The sequence below is a fragment of the Eptatretus burgeri genome, chromosome 16, assembly GCF_056783735.1.
Source record: "Eptatretus burgeri isolate ZD-2024b chromosome 16, Ebu_testis_v1, whole genome shotgun sequence".
Lineage (NCBI taxonomy): Eukaryota > Metazoa > Chordata > Myxini > Myxiniformes > Myxinidae > Eptatretus > Eptatretus burgeri.
This window is the reverse complement of record NC_140976.1, coordinates 30,918,379-30,940,448: the sequence shown is the minus strand read 5'-3', so window position 1 is coordinate 30,940,448 and position 22,070 is coordinate 30,918,379. Positions and strand designations below refer to the sequence as shown.

The 22,070-nt window shown below is 42.1% G+C and overlaps 1 protein-coding gene across 9 annotated transcripts in view; it reads right to left on the bottom strand.

Moving 5' to 3' along the window:
* LOC147010811 (unconventional myosin-XVIIIa-like) overlaps window positions 1-22,070 on the bottom strand; it is a 261,897-nt gene that overhangs the window by 193,074 nt on the left and 46,753 nt on the right. For all 9 annotated transcript variants that reach the window (XM_085859462.1, XM_085859461.1, XM_085859460.1 and 6 more), the window contains 5 exons: window positions 21,230-21,491; window positions 12,310-12,452; window positions 4,462-4,562; window positions 3,923-3,986; window positions 2,202-2,346 (listed from right to left, as the gene is read on the bottom strand). In XM_085859462.1, the coding sequence (XP_085715588.1) occupies window positions 2,202-2,346; window positions 3,923-3,986; window positions 4,462-4,562; window positions 12,310-12,452; window positions 21,230-21,491 (715 nt within the window). The remainder of the gene's footprint in view (window positions 1-2,201; window positions 2,347-3,922; window positions 3,987-4,461; window positions 4,563-12,309; window positions 12,453-21,229; window positions 21,492-22,070) is intronic.

The following is a 22,070-nucleotide window of genomic DNA, read 5'->3' as shown; positions in this document are numbered from 1 at the left end:
AGTACGCCGAGGGATGGGCTTGGAGGAATGCAATGTGCAAATTCCCTTGTAAGCAGGACGAGAATCACTTGACCACAGGTGATGCTCTACCCATTATAGATCCCATGCAGATCGACCTCCTTACCAATCCTCAGCGCATGTTCAGTTTTCCGCCTCAACTCCTTGAACAGCTCAGCTCTGCTGTTAAGCCTGGTCCTGTGACTCTGGTCAATGGTATCCAGTCTCCCTTGAGAGACAAAATTCTTCTTTGCCTGACTGCGAGTTCCAAGACATCCACTGTCAACATCAAGGATGGTGGTCTTGAAGGCACTCCACAACTCTTCAGGATCCCCCAAAGCACTCAGACCCCCCAAATCTCCACTCAGCCTGTTCGCAAACTCCTTAGCTACCCTCTTATCCTTGAGCTTGCCAACATCCATCCTTGGCTGGGATGGTACCATTCTCACAGATTTAAGGTGCAACTTCAGAGCTGCTACCACAAGTCTGTGTTCGGGATTGAGGACTGGAGCATTCTGGTAAACCCTGCAGTTCTGGATTATCCTCCAGTAACCACCAATGAGCACAGGATCAATCTCCTTTGCCACACCACCAGTGTTGGAACACCAAATCCAGCAATGAGCCTGTGGGCACTGAAACGATGAACTAGCCACCCTCACCGCATCACTTTTTGCAAAGTCAAGGAACTTCGTGCTATTCTGGTTCACAGTTTCAGACCCATGGGGACCAACGTACATGTCTCATAACCAACCCTATCAGTTTCATTCGATGCATTGAAATTTCCCAAGACGAAAAGAGTATCTCGTCTGGGGCAGTGATCAAACACAGACTTGAGCGTGGCGTAGAATGCGTCCTTCACGGTGAGATCACTCACCTCAGTCGGAGCACATCCAGAGACCAGAGAAACAACACCCAAGGAGTGATGAATACTTCGTCTCATAATACGCTCGTTGACTGGTGTTGCCTAAATTATCGTTGGAGTCAGCTTATTGGACACAGCTACAGCAACTCCTTGAGCATAGTGACCATCAGAGTGACCAGACCAATAGTAGGTGTAACCATTGACCATGATCCCGCGATGATCTGATATCCGAACCTCAGAGAGTGCTGCAATATCAATGTTCAAACACTTGTGCTAAGATGATAACAGAGACAGGTGATCATCCTCTCCCAGGGATAGGACATTCCAGGCACCCACCTGAATGGACCAGGTCAGGTTAATCCAAAGAAATCACCATCTGGTGGACAACACCTCATCACCATCCCGACACACTTCCGCAATCTGGCCTGGGAAGGTTACCCCCATGGTTTTCCTCCTATCATCAAAGAGTGGGGGTCCCGAAGGCTTTGCCCCAATTCCATCACCTGGCGAGCTGCCCTGTATAGGGCAGCTGCACAGGAGGTCTTTTCAATTTTCTTTGTGTTTTTCTTGTGTTTTGCAGAGTGAAGTGTTTTACGGTATCCGGAGTGCAAATCCTGCTTCCAAGCTCCTAAAAAAGGTAACCCAACTGCAGAAGGACATCTGCAGACAGTTGTGCAGACACAATACACGTCTCCCCCCCCCCCGCCCCGCCCAAATCCCCATTCAGGGCTTTCGAGTTATCACAACTGTGTATGTGAACCTGGGACCATCAGAAAACCTGCATTTGCAGATTTGCATCAAAAAATTACAATCTTTACTTTTGATTAGCTTGATGCTGTGTGCAAAATTTCACCTCATCCACAATGGAGGTGCATCTTGAGGGAAAAGCATACTGTTTGATCAAAAGGAACAAAGTGGCTTGTACATCTGAGATGTTCATAATTGCTCTATGTGAAGACCCATGGAGATCTGAAAGGTGTGAGATTGGTTTTATCACATGTGGCTTGGCTTTGTTTAAGAGGCAAGTGCATACAGAAAAAAGATTATAAATATTTGCCATCAATGACACTGCATACCACCTTTCCTTTTGAAAATACGAGGCTTTTGGACTGATACCTCAGCTGTCTGATTACAAATTATCTGCAGTTTTATGCTTATAAAGGCGGGGTGAGGGAGGAGGAGAGGATCGAGGTGGGAAATGGAGTCCAGTAATAATGTAACCAATCATTGTTAAATGTTAATGACATCTGCATATGATAAAGATTTCAACACCATTTTCAGGGAAATGTTTCTTACTGGAGCTGTAAGAGCGATATCAGGTTCTCTGATGAACTAAATATACCTTTTGTAGCACCAGCTGCCCCCAGATGAAAGATGGCTGCCAGGACAAACCATATAGCCCTCTGTTCATCTGCACTGATACCCAGCATTAACATGGCGGACTGCAGCTGAGAAAACCTCACGGCCGCTTGCTGCTTCTCTTCGGGCTGTACGAGCACAGAAAGACGCACAAGAATGGTCACAAACCACAAATGAATCTTCACTACTCGATCGCTGGATGGTGGTCATTGTCTGCAGAGATACCACGAAATGATCAAGAGCATTTGAGCCCCATTGCATGTATAAGTTAAGTTTTCAAAAATGAAGGCACCACACCATCTTGGGTTGCTGCCCATTAGGCCGAGACTCAGGTCGACGTTTCGACCACAGAGTGATCATCACCCGAGACTCAGTCAGACTGGGATGGAGCAGAAAAACAACCTTGCATTACAACTGCCTATACATAGTTGGGTATTTACTACACATGGGTCATTCTTTTCTGGCTTGGGTACAATAACTGAAAGCTCTGTTGTAATTCAATTCAAATATTTATTAGTCCAATCATGGAAAATTTATTTGGTCACATTGCTCTCCCTACAAAAAAAAACAAACAAAAAAAACCCCACGAATCTATACCATAAGAGAGCTGGTGTGTGTGTGTGTGTGTGTGTGTGTGTGTGTGTGTGTGTGTGTGTGTGTGTGTGTGTGTGTGACCATTTTTTTCAGAGATGGTCAAACTTTCAGAGGTTCATCAGTGAGTGTTGGGGAGTGTTTTAAGTGAACATAATTCTTGAAAATTTTGAAAAAACAAGTTGGTATATTTTTTTTAATCTCTCTGCAGTGCCTAAGTCTTTGTAGCTATGTGAAATGTAATATTAAATTATCCCTGACCCCATTCCTTTGTGGGTGGAGGGAAGTGTTTTACCCCCCCCCTCCCCCACACACAAATTAGAAAATGTGATTTCTTCAAAATACCAACTGGATAAGAACAGCACTGGGCAACAACGTGTACCCCCTGCTATTTAGTACATGATATGCAAAACAATATTATTCTTCTTGCATATGGCAGCTTGGCTGTTGGGTAGCTATCATTTTGTTAGGGCATGACTATGCCACTGATGCTGTGCCCCTATACCAGTACATTGGTACTCATTTCACCGACCTCAGAAGGATGACAGGCTGAGTCAAACCCACCTGGTGTTAATTCAGCAGCTAACGAGGCTCAAATTCAGGACCCTAAGATCCCAAGCCAGCCACCCTGACCACCAAGTCAACACCAGGCTTAAAACAATATAATCACAAGTACTGTACACATATCACAGAGGACAAAAAAATAGACAAGGCTTGTAATAGCATCAACATCAGGAAGTTGGCTGAACTGTTAGGCCAACGGCCTCTGCTAATGCATTTACATTTGGTGTACACTTCATGGAAAACGCAGAATCCTCATGCTCCGTACAAAATACAAATTACAACTCGAGATTATTGTGAAAGCAATTAGGTAGAATTTGATCAGGGCCTTGAAGATTGTGGTGCATCATCGCAACACCGATGGCACAGATCGAGCCTCCGCTGCCGCTAATGAAGTAAAAGTGAGGGAAAACAGCGAATCATGGCGGTGGCGCAGCACCTGGCTGCAGGCCGAGGTGCCACCGACTCCTGATCACCTTTTCTATTCCGCACACTCATTAGGAATAAATAATACATTGGGGAGAAGGGGGGTAGAAAAATAAATAAACGTACCTTTTTGAAGACTCCAATCCCAAAGGAATTTGAGTCGGAGACAGTGTTCATGTAAAGCTCCGTCCTGAAATAGCGCGATTGTGAAAACAAGAAATAAAGGAAAAGAACAAACTGTTGAATCATCGACATTTCTACGACATCAATCATGTTTATAAATCTCAATCAGCAAAAATAAATAAATTCAAAACAACCCAAAATAGCACAACTGTACCCTGAAGTGTGGCAATGGGATTGTGGAAATGCAATACGTGTCACGGTCATGCCATACATCGTACACATAGGCAAATTATATTGTTATTACAATCATTTCATTTCATTTGCGTACAAACCAAAATTCCTGCTCTTGTGTTTCCCTGTGAGGTTAGCCATTCTTCAAAGAAACACACATATAAATCATGTGTACATTTACCATATATTATTCATAAAACAAGGTAACAACTCCCATTTTGGATGTCCGGAGCAAAATGCACCATTGAGGTACCCTGTCTACGATTACTGGAAGACGGGTTCTGGCCCGTGGCCTGTCTGCCAAACGTCACCTGAGGCTGGATTCTGCGCCAGCGAGCAGCTCATAGAAAACGTGGAAGGTTCCCTCACCAGGAGGTCGAGAAGCCACTCGCATCTGGTCCAAGAGCAATGCCTGCAGTCGACATCAACACAACAACGTGATTACATTTTCCATCACTGATGATATTCATTATGAAGAGAGAGAAAGACGCAGGAATTATCCATCAATCATTTATAAATACATATGAGATGTGTGTACTCAAAAATCAGAATATGAAGGCATTCAATACGATATCATGAGATCTGCCGGCTTCTTTCGCTGGCTGGTTCAACATTGCTGTCCCAGACAACCAAGAATCAAAATTGTGTTGGCCAGCAAACCAGCAAAAAATGGCCAACTCCTTTTGAAAGAGATCACGTGATCTTTGGCATCCACAAGGTGATGCGAAGAGATGGGAAAGCCGGCTTGGCATCACCTCTCTGAAAGGACGGGAAAATGCAAATGCCTTTCCGAATGCTTCTTGTACATTCTTACATAGAGGGCACCTGGCTGATAGTTGCATCATTTTTGGAGGCATGGCTTTGCTGATGCGGTGCCTTCTGCCCCAAAAGCCTCAGGTAGATTATGGCAGGAATTTAAAATTTAGCCAGGGTGCCATTACACAATGGCCGAATCTTATATTTTTTGAGACACTATTCTAAATATTTGATGCCAATGCTACGGAAAAGACATCCAGTTTAACATCATCACAAAAAAGGATGGGAACTCATGAATGCCTTTCCAAATACAGTGCTCTCCCATGCAATGTGATGGGTGCATACCCACACAAAAGTCACCGTATTACTCAACGTCCACTTGCAACAATTATTTTGAAAATGCTTTACAAGAGCAATTAAAGATAATATTTCGGAGTGCGATTCAATTTTGACACAATGTTGAGCTGTTACATTAGATGGACCAGCATACTTCAGGTACACTCCATTTTGGATGCACGTAAGTAAATGTGGCCATAAGCATGGATCAAAGTTGTATTGAAGTTAACCAGCAGACTGTGGACCAAGCATAAACACGATGTACTTCACATCTCAGATCAGCCTTGTCTGGATGACCAAAGAAAAATAATGTTCTTGATCATCGTTTCCTTGTCAATCATGAGACAATTTACAGGTTTGATTCCACGACAGTAACTTTGCTATAGCATTCACACCAAATTCTCTGTGAAAACAATCTGTAGTTGGTTTTACGTTAATAACCATCTCTAATCCTTCATGTTATTTGCCATCTATTCAGTTTGTGATTTATTTGGCCAGTGCTGCATTTCCATAGGTCACATTTATGTGCCCACCATAATGACTCAACCACAAAGTGTGGAATGGCATCACATATACAGGGTGTTTCAAGAAGATTGGCACAACTTTGACTTCCTGCCATTTCTTTGTTTTTTTTAACCAATACCGTTTTCCTTTTCAAGGTTTGGTGTTGTTATCATTGTATTTGTTCCCTGGGATTTCTATCTCTGTAGCTCAACTATGCCATTGACAGTGAAGCAGAAGACAAAAGTGGTGGCTCTGTGGTATGTGACAAAATCATAAATAGACACCCACCAGAAAAGGTTGTTGTGTTTGTTGATGGCACCGTTCAAGTGGAAATGGGCTTCATCACTGAACCACATCAGGTTGATCCAGTTTGGGTACCGCTCCATCCAGTCACTGAGCCAATTGCACATATCAAGTCTCCTTCTCATGTCATCTTGACTCAGTTTATGCCTAATAGAGATGATGTATGGGAAAAGCTTCAGTTCCTCAGTGAGGATACGCCAGACTGATGTTGGTTTGATGCCGAGCTCCTGGAAGCGTCGGCAGTGGGACTTCTTGGGACTGTCCACTGCAGAATCCCGCATGGCGTCGATGTTGACTTGGCTCTTGGTTAGGCCAGTGCTGGATTAACCATTAGGCAGACAAGGCATGTGCCTTAGGGCCAGCCAAAAATTTGGGCCACAAAAATTTAGGAAAAAGGGATTAAATAAACTATTTTCTTTTCACATTAAATATTTGTCTTTTTGGTATTAAATATTTTGTTCTTGAATCAGTTCGTCTTTTGTCTGGGGTCCATTTCCATGAGCCCGAGATCTAATTTAAATTTTTCATGCCATTCTCTAAAATTTCAAAATGTGCCTTAGGGCCAGCCGAGGCTTAATCCGGCACTGGGTTAGGCCTAAGTCACATTTGGCACAGCGGTCGTAGGGTCTACAAAATCTACAGCCACTAGCAATTATAGGGCGGCTGCAGTATTTCCACGGTCACACAATGTAGCAGTCACATGTTTTTTTTGTTTGTTTTTTTTTTTTCGGGGAGCCGCACGGCGTATTTATAAATTGTGGAGACCGAAAACGTGGGGATGCCGTACGGTCTTTGATTTGATGTCGCACAGTGACCTTAGGGCGTCCCTGCGGCGGCCATAGAATTTTCAAGGCAGATGCAAGGTGCCCACAACGAGACCGCAGGGGGACCCTAAGGCGAACGTGCGGCCAGACGGACGGTAACGAGTGGATATATATATATATATATATATATATATATATATATATATATATATATATATATATATATATATATATATATATATATATATATATATATCAGTTCTTTTTTTACTGAAATAAAAATATAACAGTTCTGAATATACCAGTATATATATATATATATATATATATATATATATATATATATATATATATATATATATATATATATATAAAACTGAATATACCATAACTATAATATATATATATATATATATATATATATATATATATATATATATATATATATATATATATATATATATATAACTGAATATACCAGTTTGGAGTATAGGCAAACACCTATACTCTGATCTCCAGCGATAGCGCACAGTGGATGCACGGTCGACGCAGACTGCCACGGAGGCCGTACGTAGGACGCACGGCGGGCGTAGGGGAACTGTGCGTCGACCCTGCGTTGCCCGCAGGTAGTCACACAGACCGCAAGGCCACCGTACGTTGAACACAGGGACGCCTTAGGACTACCATACGGCGACCGTGGAAATAGTGTGGCTGCCGTAATTTTTGGGGGGTTGGCAAAATTCATTTTTCATTGATAAGAGCCTACGGCAGCCGCACGAATAACGCAAGCCCATCGTACGCCCTACGTACGCTCGACGTGGAACACATCTATGTCACGTCACATGAACACATCTACGTCACGACGTGGAACACATCTAACAGCTTGTCGAATTGCTATGGCCAAAGTAGAAATGAAAAAAGTTATAACTCCGCGCTATAATTCCACGGAGACCCCTATGGCCTGTAAAAGATAGCCATACGGCATAGGGCCACCCTGAGGCCACCTCAGAAACTCTGCAGCCGCCGCACGTTTCTGTCAATTCAGTGGGGGGGGGGGGGTACGGCCGCCGTATCCTAGCCATAGAGCAAATGTGACTTAGGCTTTACTGATGCTGGCCTACCACTGTTGCCCTTGCTCTGGTTGTGCACTGCAACCTTTTGCTCAAAATGTTTCACAATATGTTGAATGGCACAATTTGTGGGTCCATCACGTGTTCTGAGGTCGTATTTCCGGCAGAACCTCCGGTGGGTGTCTACATATGATTTAGTCTTATACCACAGAGCCACCACTTTTGTCTTCTGCTTCCCTGTCAATGGCATAGTTGAGCTATGGAGCTAGAAATCCCAGGGGAAAAAATACCACTACAACACCACCAACCCTGAAAAGGAAAATGGTATCGGTCAAAAAACAAAGAAATGGCAGGAACTCAAAGTTGTATCAATCTTTTTGAAACACCCTGCAGACCAGAGTAGGTGGAATATCCTTCACCGAAGGTGAGCTTTTGAGAAAGCTGGATACTTATTCAGCAGGTTGTGTTTTGACCAAAAATCCTCTCATGAAATGTTATTTATACTGAGACTACATCCGTTTCCCAAAGCTTAGAATCCAAATTCTTAATACTGCTGCGTTCAGCCAGAATTAAATCAGCAGCTTCTGGAATGCAAGTCCAGCGTCCTTAATACTTAGTCTCTATCATACCCGTGGAAAAAAGAGGTTTAAAAAATAATATGAAGAAGACTGCAAAGCACTCGTGAGGATTTTAACCAAATAAATAGTGTTAAAACTCTTCCATAGTCCTAAAGCAACATATCACGACTCATCCTAAATATACATTCATATATCCAAGATGCCTCGGCTGAAGCAATTCATCAGCAAACTTTCCCAAAATGGGAATGATGAGTAATGGAAAATCTGTCAAACGGATCAGTTGAAATTCACACGGTGTGATCTTTTGCATATATTGGTAGAAACAATGAACTTGCTCATGGTGTTGCAGTAGCTGTTTAGTTTCAAAAGTCAAATCTTTATTGCAATCAGACGTGACTTCATTTGTGGAAAACGAATACAATTTTTCCACATCCAGAGTTTTCTATAAAAGTTGGTGGGCGACAGTTTATGTACACATACTGAGCAAGGAATTGTCAGCTGATTTCGCTTAATTAAAAATGAAAGAAAACCATTTTACTTTTTCTTTGGAAAGATAATTTAATGTAATGGGAACTAGCAGAGCCGTGCTTTGTTACAAATCTTGGTGTGGGGATGAGGGGTAGGGGAGGAAGCATGGGGTGGACAAGATGAGTACAGAAGCAAACTCTCATGGAGAAGAAGAAGAAGAAGAAGAAGAAGAAGAAGAAGAAGAAGAAGAAGAAGAAGAAGAAGAAGAAGGAGAAGGAGAAGGAGAAGGAGAAGGAGAGGGAGAAGAAGAGGGAGAAGAAGAGGGAGAAGAAGAGGGAGAAGAAGAGGGAGAAGAAGAAGGAGAAGAAGAAGAAGAAGAAGAAGAAGAAGAAGAAGAAGAAGAAGAAGAAGAAACTTGGTTCCTCATGGCAGGAGGAAAGAGAAACAAATAAGTGGAGGTGAGCAGCGATTCTGGATTTTGGAACTTTGACCAGAAGGGGTTTGCTAGTGGACTGCCTGTGTCCTGCAGAAACCTAGGGGGTGGATGGGACAAAGTATGGAAAGAGCAGAGGGTGCAAGACCACAAAGGTAGTGGCAGAAGAAAAAGACCACTGACCTGTCTGTGATGAGAAAGTGATAGGCCCATAGACTCAGCTTCATCACTGTAGGCTCCACTAATCTTGAAGGCCTTGGTTTCCACGGCATCAAAATGAGCAAGGTGTGAGGCAGGGGCACCAGCCTAGAGGAGACAGAGCATTACTCAATCGAGCTGTGGATGAAGGCCTTGCATGTGGATATGAGTTCAGGTGTGCCAAGGAAGGACTTTGTATGATGCAGGATGTCCAGTCGGCGACTGGCTTTGGAGGCCAACTTTGAAATGTGGTTTTCCCAACAAGGATCATAGCTGATAGTGAGACACAGGCATTTGTGACTGAATTTCCTCAAAAGGTTTGAATAGATGGGATGAGGGATAAAAACTGAAATATCATCTGCAACCAAAGGTGTGACTGTATTTGTAGAAGAGGACACAGATCTTATTGTGCTTCTATGCTGCCAAGCAGACCTCAACTCCAATGACATTTTTTTCAAATCCAAGTCCAGATAATCCATTGCTAAGAAAAAGTGAGTATGGAACATAAAGTGGATGGAGCAGGCACTCAGGCCTGAAATATGGTGCTTGCTTCCATTTGTGCTTGCCACAACAGGATGTGATACCACACCTCATCTGTTTGGAATTGGCAAGGGTATGGCACTGAGAAACTTACTTGTGATCCTTATTTCAGGAACCAAGCTGAAGTGTTTCAAGAAAGGGGTCAAAGGAAGAAGTTGTCAGAACAGGAGAGGAAGCACTTGCTGACCTGTACAGTAGCATTTCCAGTGAAGGTTTTGATCTTTTTAGATGTAGAAAATCTTGCAGGAAAGTCATGGTGAACACTACTTTTGGCCAGGTTCACGTCTTACCTCCAACTTTACAGCAGCAAGCTTCCACAGTCAGCATACATATTTGCAAGTCCAGCAAAGGATTGCTCAGGATGAGAATGTGATCCCACGGAATGGGGTTGAATCACTGCCAAGGACAAGCTTCATCCTATTCATGCTCACCTGGCTCCAGCCCCTGAGAACTTACACAAGGTTATCAGGTGTAACTGCAAAACAGACTGACACCAAACGTTGCAACTACAAGAAACATGGTTTGCTGTGTTCAGTTGGATATGGAGACTGTCATGATTTCAACTCTTTTAATGCATCTTCTGTGGTTTAAGGTGACCTTCATGGGGATACATAAATATTCCCAAATTAATTTGAGATGAGATGAGATTATCTGACAGTCACAGCAGGACATTGTCTGCCTTGATTCAGGATTTCAAGAAGATTTAATGCTGTAGTAACACCATTAAGTGAAATTACCGATTCTAGAAATGTGTCTGCACCAAGTCTTATGTGGTGAAAATTGCACGTATGGTGGGTTTAGAGACATAATTTTAACAAAGTTTCACAAGCTGGATGTTTTTAGACTTTTGATACACTATGCACTATTCAGTTGTTATTATAAAACGAGTCAAATCACTTATTTTTGTATTTGTTTGAGGTTATCCTAATTATATGTCATAGACTGACTGGACTATTGCCCTAATATTATGTAATAACCCTCGTTTATGGTCAGAGAACATAAGGCAGAGACAAAAACAGAAAAATAACTTCATTCTCTTGGCAGAAACCAAATCTGGAAATCTGTAAAGGTTTCAACAATTATAAAAAGACAACATTTGAAAACATATTTAAGACTAAACAGCTTTCAATAAAAGACCTTATTCCTCATGAGAATGAAAACAAAATGACTATGATTCTCAAAACTTTTACAAACTATAAGTCAACTTGATGAGATATTTTGGTTAACCCAAATCGAGCTTCAGAGATAATGGCACAGGCAGCTGCTTTGCAAAATAAAGATAAAATATTTTACATTCACAATCTCTGGGAAATGGACAGAAGGGCCACAGTGGTGTATGTGATGAACAAACTGTGTCCTCATGAGTACAAGATAAGAACAAACTCAAGTGATATTCTAATCAAGTTGCATGACAATTAAAATTTGAAAAATAGAACAGCACTCTGTAGAGCACATACCTGAACAGCACTCTGTAGAGGCTGAACAGTTTACATTTTGTATCCCACTGATAGGCCAGATCCCAATCTGGATCTTCCCCAAAATCGAATCAATTTAGCCTTGTCACAAACCACCAAATTAATTTGACTCTGTCCATAACATTTTGAGATATCATGCTCACAGTGAGACACACAGACAGGGGTCAAAACATAACGTCTATCCACCTTCGATGATGGAGGTGAAAATTGGAGTGTTGAAACATCGCGAGTGAGAAAAATCAAAATCAAACATATATTTTCAAATTTAAAAAGTATCCCCTTTAAGACTGCAAATGTTTGAGTAAATGCCAATGCCTTCAAAAATATAATCGAATGATTTAATGAGAAATGTCTTTCTTATCTCAATTGGATGATAATTTTTTTCCCCCACATTAAGTATTTTCCACCTCAACCAATGCACAGTTGTGTCAGACACTGATTGTCATTGAAGGTGGAAGGGAATCTAATCCAGCAAAGTGGTACTTTGATCTGTCACAATGATTGCAAACTTGTTTGTTTACATTGTCACAATGTAAACTTTCTTTTTTAAAGTTAAGTTGTTTAAGGAGAAAGTTAAAATGCTGCAGGAATTTCAAATTCAGAGAGCAAAAATTATGGAGATCAAATAAAGACGAAAGTGAGAGTAAGGGGAGGGTGACAGAAAAGAAAAATGATATTTGATTAAGAATTCATGATGTAAAGTCCATAACAGGCTATTTAGAAGTCAGCATTACCTGAAAAGAGGCTGAGGCAATTCTACCTAGTGAATCATAGCCAACAGATAAGATCTGTGCAAGACGGGATGCGTTACGATTGAGGATGGTCTCTGCATTTCCAAAGGACTCCAACACAGTAAAGGCAGCATTGATCTTTTTGACTACTCCGGCAGGGCAGGGAATGAGAAACAATGTAAAACAAAACAACAAACTTTTCATTATAAAGGAAATAAATAAAAAATTTCAATATAAAGGAAAGTAATAAAACTTCTAAAACAAAAGGAAAGCAATACAAGTCTTCAATGCTAAAGAAAGAAATGACATCTTTCATTGTAAAAGAGAGAAATAAAACTTGTAAATGTAAAGAAAAGCAATAAAATATCTCATTGTTAATAAAAAATTTTTAAAACTTTGAAGAAAAGGAAAGAAAAAAACATTTTCAAGTAAAGGAGAGATATAAAACTTTTGATTGTAAAATAAAGCAATAAAGGTTTTCATTGCAAAAGACAAATAAAAATTTGGTAAATAAAGGAAAAAACAAACATTTTTCGTTGTAAAAATCAAACAATAAAACTTTTTTATGTCAAAGAGAAATAAAACTTAAATTTAAAGGAAAATTCCTATCCACTCCTATCCACCAACAAGGTTTTCATCCACAGCTTTATAGAGTAATGCTGTCCCCTCTGGGATGGGTCCCCTGCCTCACATCTTGATGATCGTGGAATCCAAGGCCTTTAAGATTATTGGAATCTCCCATGATGAAGCTGAGATTACGGGCCAATCACTTCGGCATCACAGTCAGGTCGGTGGTCTCTGTCTTCTTCGGTGCTCACATGGTCCACCTTAATTCCCCTTCTGGTGAAACTACCCAAATCCAGGATCACTGCTCACCGACACTCATTTGCTCATTTTTTCGCCAACTGTGGAATCAATTCCACATCCTCTTCAATCTCATTCTTCACTCCAGGTGTTCAAGACAGCTGTTCACCACCATCTCAGATCTTTCCAAATCCAAAACCATGATCTTTTCTGCACTCGTTAACCCAACCTAATTCTTCCTCCTTCCAAATTTCCAGTTTTCTCTCCTTGGAGTTTCCTTCTGTATCCATCTTGTCCACCCTATGCATCCTCTCCTGCCCTCCATTCCTCCCACACCCATTGGTTGTCCAAGCCTCCATCCATCTTGACTTTCAACTCTGCTGTTGGTGCTTTCCCCCTCTCTCTACTGTTCCTTTCTGTCCTGTTATATCCTGATCCATTCAGTATACTAGCTCTTCCCCGATCAAAGCTTCGACGATGCATACAGAATATATATATATATATATATATATATATATATATATATATATCCTGTTGGACCTTGATATTTGCGGGGGATATGTTCCTGGAAAATGCCACAAATAGCGAATCTGCGAATAGCGGGCCATTGTTCCAATGGAAAAATGTGGGATAGGTTCCCAGCAGTTTGTAATGCATTAGGGAAAATCCAAAATCCCGTGAAAATTTGTGAAAAAGCCAGCAAAAACCGTGAATATGCACGCAAAATACTGCGAAAATGTGAAAAAAAAGCGAAAAATGCAAAAAAAAAAAAACTGCGAACACACGAAGCACACGAATGTTGAAGCAGGTCGTATTTTATAAAACATGATTACACGGGGTCCACGAATAGCAAATCCGTGAATAGAGGGGTTCAACTGTACACTATATTAAAAACTCATACAACTTTTCAATGTAAATCCGAAAATTAATTTGCAATTGCTCACTGGCTTTGACATCAATACAAATTTTCATTACAGACCCTCGGCATCAAAAAGCTAGAAATATCGAACCAACAATTTCAAATTGAGCATCTCACCATCATTAGAGCATTCAAATAGCATTAGATGTGGCAATACATGTGAATTGTTGCTGCTAGCTTTCCAGCTGAATGACAGAAGATGTCATTTGCATTTTCACCGCCTTCATGCCTACCCTGTTTAGAATCCCGAGCAGGCACAGACAACTTGCTGGTTTTAATAATAAGGTGTTCCAATGCAAAGGAAAACAAAGTTTTAGATATAAAGGGAGGAGGAATTTCCCATGATTTGGGAGAATAAAGATTATTATTATTATTATTATTATTATTATTATTATTATTATTATTATTGAAACATTTTTCCAGTCTCCAAAATGAAAGCAATGAATAAAAAGAAAATAATCCCCAAAAATAAGCAAGGCAGGAGAGCTCAGTGATACCAAACTTGCCTGTAAATTGTATAGTGTGGGTTTGTCAACAGAATGGGATCAAACTATAAACTGTCATCATGGTGCTTGCTTCACAGGCAGTAATTACATCACTTAAACACAATGTCATTGAAGAGGATGTTCAGCTGGCGGTCCTGCATGATAGCACTTCATCATCTCCATGAAAGATTATGTGGTACTTTTCAAACTAAGTAGACCGTTTGAGTGACAGTAACTGTGACCAATGTAGATATTCCTACCTGCTTCCTGAATGTCTAATCAAGGTTTGCTCCACTACAAAAACCAAAATAAAAAAACTCCCATGGTTCTTCATGGGCCATCAGATCTGTAGCCCATCATGCCATAAGACAGATCATTATCCGAATAGCAGGGACTACAAACAGCACAAATCTATTAATCATTGTAAGCTTGATGGAAACGATGCTGCGATTAATTCCCAGTTGTATACATAAATCACTTTGTGAGAAGAATAACAAACCGACAATATTTTTGATAAACCTTTGAATGTCAATGAGTGGACCTTAAAGAGTCTCCTATTGAGAAACATGGAGGCCTGGTGGGATAGTCGAAGACCAAGAACTTTAATTCTCTCAAGTATTATCTTTTGGAGATGTTTAATCCTCAAAACGTGTATTACAATTCAGATTGATTGTTCATGAGTTCAGCTAACCCTTTGGAACCGCAATAAAAGAAACGTGTAATATCTATATACAAGAGCCGGAGTTAACCCTCAAGTCACATCATTTTCAATTCTCAGGCATCAACCTTACAATGATCTCAGCCACCCTCACAGGCGTTATCTCATATAAGCAGGGGTTAACATAACTGGTACTCAGGTAGTCATGCGCAGTAAAAAAAACAAAAATTAAAAAATTAAACGCGTACTTCAAAGATGCTCCGAAAGCTCAAAAGCGTACTCGCTCAACGAAGGCTTTTGATGGAAGGTTTACTCAGCTAGTGTTGGTGAGATTCTTCCGTGATAATTCTGAAAATTGATCTCCTGTGTGGTAATTTCAAAATTTAAATGCACAAAATTGAGTTCATAAGTTATAACATTATAATTTAAAGGTTATATTGTAGGTTTATAACTTACTAGAGGGGTGTGCTTACGCATTGTATAAACGTACAAATCGTGTTTCCCCATTGTCTTGGGTCGCTCACCTGCATTTGATTTTTTATTTATTTATTTTCATTTGCTTTATTTCATCTATTTCTATTTTCATTTATGGATGCTTTCTGATGGTTCGGTGATTTTTTTTTCCTGGTGTATCACCTTGGATGTCCATTGGCACACAAAATTCCAATTGTCTGGTCACTCACCTGCATTTTTTTCTTTTTTTTTCTTCATTTATTTATATTTTCATTTTTGGTTGTTGTCTGACGATTCTGTGATGTTTTCTGGAATACTGGCTTTGATGTCCAGCGGCACGCAAAATTTCAGCTTTCGTTTTCTTTTTTGTCACCCAGAAGGCACCGATCTTTAATATCAGTCACTCAGTCAGTCAGTGGTTAGAAAGAGGTTTATATATTAGATAAGATTATTTTAATAAAGATCTAAGGAGAACACGTGAGTAAGTAGGAAGAAGAGATGGTTCAGAAGCGTCCGGAATGAAAAAAGAGTGGCTTGCAAGTGTCTTGTCTGGAGTAGATGTTCCGAGAGAGTGCTTACAGAGGAGGAGTAACATACATACTAAGCTGAGAGGTGCTTGGGAAAGCAGACGAGCACACTCGAAGCTGGCATTTCTTTTTTTTAGAACCAAATAAAAAGCAAATAAAAAACATTCTTGTTCTTCTTTTTTGGCTGCTCCCGTAAGGGGTCGCCACAGCGGATCAACCGTCTCCATTTCGCTCTATCCTCCACATCTTCCATTGACACTCCAACCACCCGCATGTCCGCCCTCACCGCATCCATGAACCTCTTCTTGGGCCTTCCTCTTCTCCTCCTGCCTGGCGGCTCCATCTTCAGCATCATTCTCCCGATATACTCCGCTTCCCTCCTGTGCTCCTGTCCAAACCATCTCAATCTCGCCTCTCACTTTGTCTCCAAACCGTCCTACCTGTGCAGTCCCTCTAATATACTCATTCCTTATCCTGTCCATCCTAGTCACTCCCAACGAGAATAGCAGCATCTTTAACTCTGCCACCTCCAGCTCCGCTTCCTGTCTTTTTGTTAGTGCCACCGCCTCCAAACCATACAACATAGCTGGTCTCACTACCGTCTTGTATACTTTCCCCTTCACTCTTGCAGCTACCCTTCTGTCACAAATCACTCCTGCAACTCTTCTCCACCCACTCCATCCTGCCTGCACTCTCTTTTTCACTTCTCTCCCACACTCTCCGTTACTTTGGACAGTTGATCCCAAGTATTTTAACCCATCCACCTTCCCCCCCTCAACTCCTTGCAACCGCACCATACCACCACCCTCCCCCTCATTTACGCACATGTACTCCATCTTACTCCAACTGACTATCATTCCCCTTCTCTCCAGTGCGTACCTCCACCTCTCAAGGCTCGCCTCAGCCTGCTCCCTACTCTCGCGACAGATCATGATGTCATCCGCGAACATCATAGTCCATGGAGACTCCAGTCTGATCTCGTCCGTCAACCTGTCCATCACCATTGCAAACAGGAAAGGGCTCAGAGTCGATCCTTGGTGCAATCCCACTTTTACCTTAAACCGGTCCGTCATTCCGACCTCATTCCGTCATTCGTCACCTCACCGCTGTCACACTGTCCTCATATATATCCTGCACAATCCTCACATACTTCTCCACCACTCCCGACTTCCTCATACAAATCCACAACTCCTCTCTTGGCACCCTATCATAAGCTTTCTCTAAATCCACAAACACACAATGTAACTCCTTCTGGCCTTCCCTATACTTCTCAATCAACATTCTCAAAGCAAACATCGCATCAGTGGTGCTCTTTCCTGGCATAAACCCATATTGCTGCTCACAGATCGTCACCTCTCCTCTCAACCTAGCTTCCACTACTCTTTCCCACAACTTCATGGTGTGGCTTAACAACCTTATCCCTCTGTAATTTCCACAGCTCTGCACATCACCCTTGTTCTTGAAAATCGGAACCAGTACACTTAATCTCCACTCCTCCGGCATCCTCTCACTTTCCAAGATTTTATTAAACAATCTGGTTAACAACCCCACTGCCATCTCTCCTCAGCACTTCCATGCCTCCACTGGTATACCATCTGGGCCAACCACCTTTCCACTTTTCATCTTCTTCATAGCAGTCCTCACTTCATCCTTACTGATCCACCCCACTTCCTGATTCACGATCTCCATCTCTCCATATATATATATATATATATATATATATATATATATATATATATATATATATATATATATATATATATATATATATATATATATATATATATATATATATATATATATCTCTCTCTCTCTCTCTCTCTCTCTCTCTCTCTCTCTCTCTCTCTCTCTCTCTCTCTCTCTCTCTCTCTCTCTCTCTCTCTCTCTCTCTCTCTCTCTCTCTCTCTCATTTTCTTCATTCATCAGCTCCTCAAAGTACTCCATCCACCTTCTCAACACACTCTCCTCGCTCATCAGCACATTCCCATTTGCATCCTTTATCACCCGAACCTGCAGCACATCCTTCCTAGCTCGGTCCCTCTGTCTTGCCAATCGGTATAAATCCTTTTCCCCTTCCTTTGTATCCAACTTCTCATACAGATCGTCATATGCCTTTTTCTTCGCCTTTGCCACCTCTCTCTTTGCCTTTCGCCGCCACTCCTTGTACATTAGAGAACCAAATTAATACATTAGAATATTAATACATAATATTTTAAAATTTACATTAGAGTATTAATACATAATTAATACATAATACAACCAAATTAATACATAATACAAATAAAAAACATAAGAGAACCAAATTAAAAAACGTGTGTGAACCCCTGTATAAGTTTATTTTTGACTGAGGTGATTTCATACTCTTTGCAAAAGACAATGTGGGATCATTCATGTCCACTAACTAATGATAGCAGATGGGACATCCAAGGGAAGGTGCACTTTGTGATACAATGTCCTGCCCATGAAGCACCAATTTGGGAGTCTTACAGTCTGGTCAGGAATTCAAACAGTCGAGGCAGTTCAAAGGTAAGTGATGAGCAATCAATAAAGGTAAGGCAAGTGTTACCTCTGCACCACCATGTCAGATTGAATGTGCTCATGAGTGTTGAATTGTAAACAAAATGTGATTCGAGTCTGACTTGAGTTCCTGATATAAAAGTTAGACAATATTTCGATTTTGGCTGAATATACCATACACAAATCAAAAATTAACTGCATCATATGGAAAGTCGACATTGAATAAAGGAAACTCACTTATTTGTCCTCATCTTCATCATCTTGCATATTCAGTGCAAGACTGTTTGTTGCAACATGATGTACAAGTAGCTGATGTGATTCCAACATACTGTTACGGCTGTGGAAATTCGCAATACACCATAAAGGGTCCTTAGATCACTTATGACGCTAAGTTCATGTGTAGTTCGTCCACACCTGTTGTTTAGAGGGATAATGTGTGATTCATCCGGGCTGCGACGCTTTGAGTTAGCCATTTTTCTTTCTCTATCGTTATTTTGGACCATTAAGCCGCCAACAACTCAAACATCACCACCTTCGCCTCTTTACCTCCACAACTCCATCCCGCAAACATCGCTTCACCGCCATTCCCAAATGACGCCCGTCAACAACCAAACCACCACAGCAAACCCCCCACCACCTTCGCCTTTCTCCTTCTACAACCAACAACCACACCACCTGTCAACACCGAACGTCGTGCTGTCCAGGGCCCGTTCGGTGATTCTTGCCGAACGCGTCAAGCCACGAGTGCAAATGGATGCCTTTGCAAGAGGAGAAGCGGATCAGGAAGGCTTCGCGCCCCTTTTCTTCCATCCAATGACTGAGCATCGGGTGGCATGGCCCCGCCTCCGAACCCGCTGTGAATGCGTTCCTTTTAGGAGGGGAAATCGGATTAGGGGAGGCTCACGCCCCTTTTTGTCCATCCAATGGGCGAGCGTCGGGCGGTGTGGCCCCACCTCCAAGCACGTTTTGATCCGCGAATCTGCATACAAGCTCCTCCCCCGGTCTATAAAGATGCGAGCACAACGCAGCTCGCGGGTGCAGAAAGTGGCGCTAGTCGGAAGTCGTGGAGTCTGTGTCGTGTGTTTGCGGGGATCGGACGGCGAAGGGGACGGAGCTCGGAGTGGAGGTCAAGGGACGAGTCGCGGAGTGAAGCAGGGAAGCAGAAGAGGACTCAGGGGGCGAGAGTTCGCCGGAGTCGGTGCGGTCCCGAGACCCCGCTAGCGGGACGGAGCATCCGCCATTCCCCTCTTCCCACCCCGAGCATCAACAATTTCCCCCATCCGCGCTGAGATAGCGCCGGTAATCCCGTCCGCTCCCCGCCCCAACCGTGGTGTCGACCGACCAACACGTGCCTGCGCGACGCACGCCTGGAGCTCACCGACCATACCAGGGGCACGGAGTCAGGCGCGTTACGCGGACATTGCGGCTAGCCCGCCATTGCGCCACGAGGGCGTGGGTAAGACCCCTTCGGTCTCGTGGACCTGGCTGATCACCCAGGTCCCACGTTCATTTGGTCCACGGACCTGTCTGCCTTCTTGCCTGTGAGGGTGGCTTGTATTTTCTTTGCTTTTGGTGTAAATGTGTGTGTGTGGCGCCAGTCTGTTAAGTAAACCCGTATAAATGCTTGTACATTGCGTTATTCGGTTGTAGCTCTGCGTTGCTTTTATTGTTTTGACTATTATATGTGCATTCTTGCTATAACTGTAAATACGTGCTTGCCTTGTGTGTGTGTGTGAAATAAAGTGCTTGGTTGTTGAACTGTTTCCCGTTTCGTTGCGTCCTTTCCTTTGTTTGAAAGTTTCCATCTTGCATCACGTAAGGGATTGGTAGTGGGTGTAGACACCCAAAAAAATAATCACGAAACGTCGAGGTCCACGATAGCTCCGCTCGGTTATCCCTGCAGCACGGAACAAGCCGCTTAAGCGGTTCATGTCCGGAGTCGACCTGCGGCGTGGTACAACTCCTCGGTACGCTACCCGCACGGGTACTTAGGTATATCGACATTCGGCGATTCACCCTATTTCGCACGGGTAGAATGCCGACTGGGTTGTGGTGAGGTTAAACCCCCACCCGTGGCTAGCTCTTTGGCGGTAGCTCCAGGAGGGTCACGACCGAAATGTCCGTTCCGGTGGGCGACACGTCGCGATTCGAGTTACGTGGCCGATCGCACGCCGGGCGGGCGAAATTCGTAACAATACATTAGGAGTAGGAATTTAAAAGTTCGACAAGGTATAATAGTTTACTGACCTACTTTTTTCACAATGGCCTTTTTTAAAAGTTACTACAAGATGATTAACGTCCACATAGGTGAGTGAGTGCTCGCAGTCTGGCCAGTAAGGAAGGTCGACGTAAAACTAGTCGGACCAAGCATGATGTTCACCTTCATCAATGAGTTACAGATAAAATTTCTTCATAAACCAGAACATTCCATAATTCTAAAACAATTAATCAACATTTACACAACAATACAGGAAAATGATTTTTTTTTTTATAATTGAGCACAATTTTTAGAGATAACCCGATGTATCGGCAATGTCATTTGGTGGAACGGAACCCTCACCGAACATGGCCTTGCCACAATCTTGGTCTTGCCTGCTCCCTAAACCACAGGTCGAAGGTAGCTTCCCAGAGCTCGCAGTCAGCCTCACAAGATGCTCCACCACACATCGACTTGCACTCGTTTTACCAGCACCACTAGGCCCAAGGAATGTGATGGCCTGTTCCTGCTGAGAGGCTAACATGTGCAGATAGGCTCTGCGTGCCACTGTGCATATGTCAGATGGTGGTGGCTCACTGTGCCAGCTTGCTGCATCACTTGCAGACTGCACATAATGAATGAGGAAATGGTGATACAAGAAATGCGAGTTGGGGGGGGGGGGGCACATGGAGCACGTGATGAGATGCAACTGCTTTCACATAGTCACGTTATTTTCAAGGAACACAATAAAAAAATGAGATTAATTTTTACAAAATCAACATGAAGATACCAGTGGCCTGACGTGGCTTTACAGAGCAAAACAAATAATTCCTCCAACATCATAACAATACACCGCCAACGGCGTAATATCTCTTTATTATTGGATCATAAAGCTTAATCATTATCATTTATTTTGAACTCCAAATCAGGGTAAAGGATTATGAAGTGCTGTTATTACAATTGCTACTTCTCTTTTCAAATGCCAATTTAAAATTGAAAATTGCATGCAATGCTGTCGACTTGTCTCTGTATGTCAGTCTCTTGTTTCATTGTTCTCATGAAGTTGTTCAATAAACATGACCAAATATGATGAACAGTTTTACAGAAAATATTAACAATTCTCAAAGTGACAATAACAATACTTATCATCAACATCACTTTTGTCAATAATGCAGATTATTTTTGAAGGCATAATCTAGCAGTT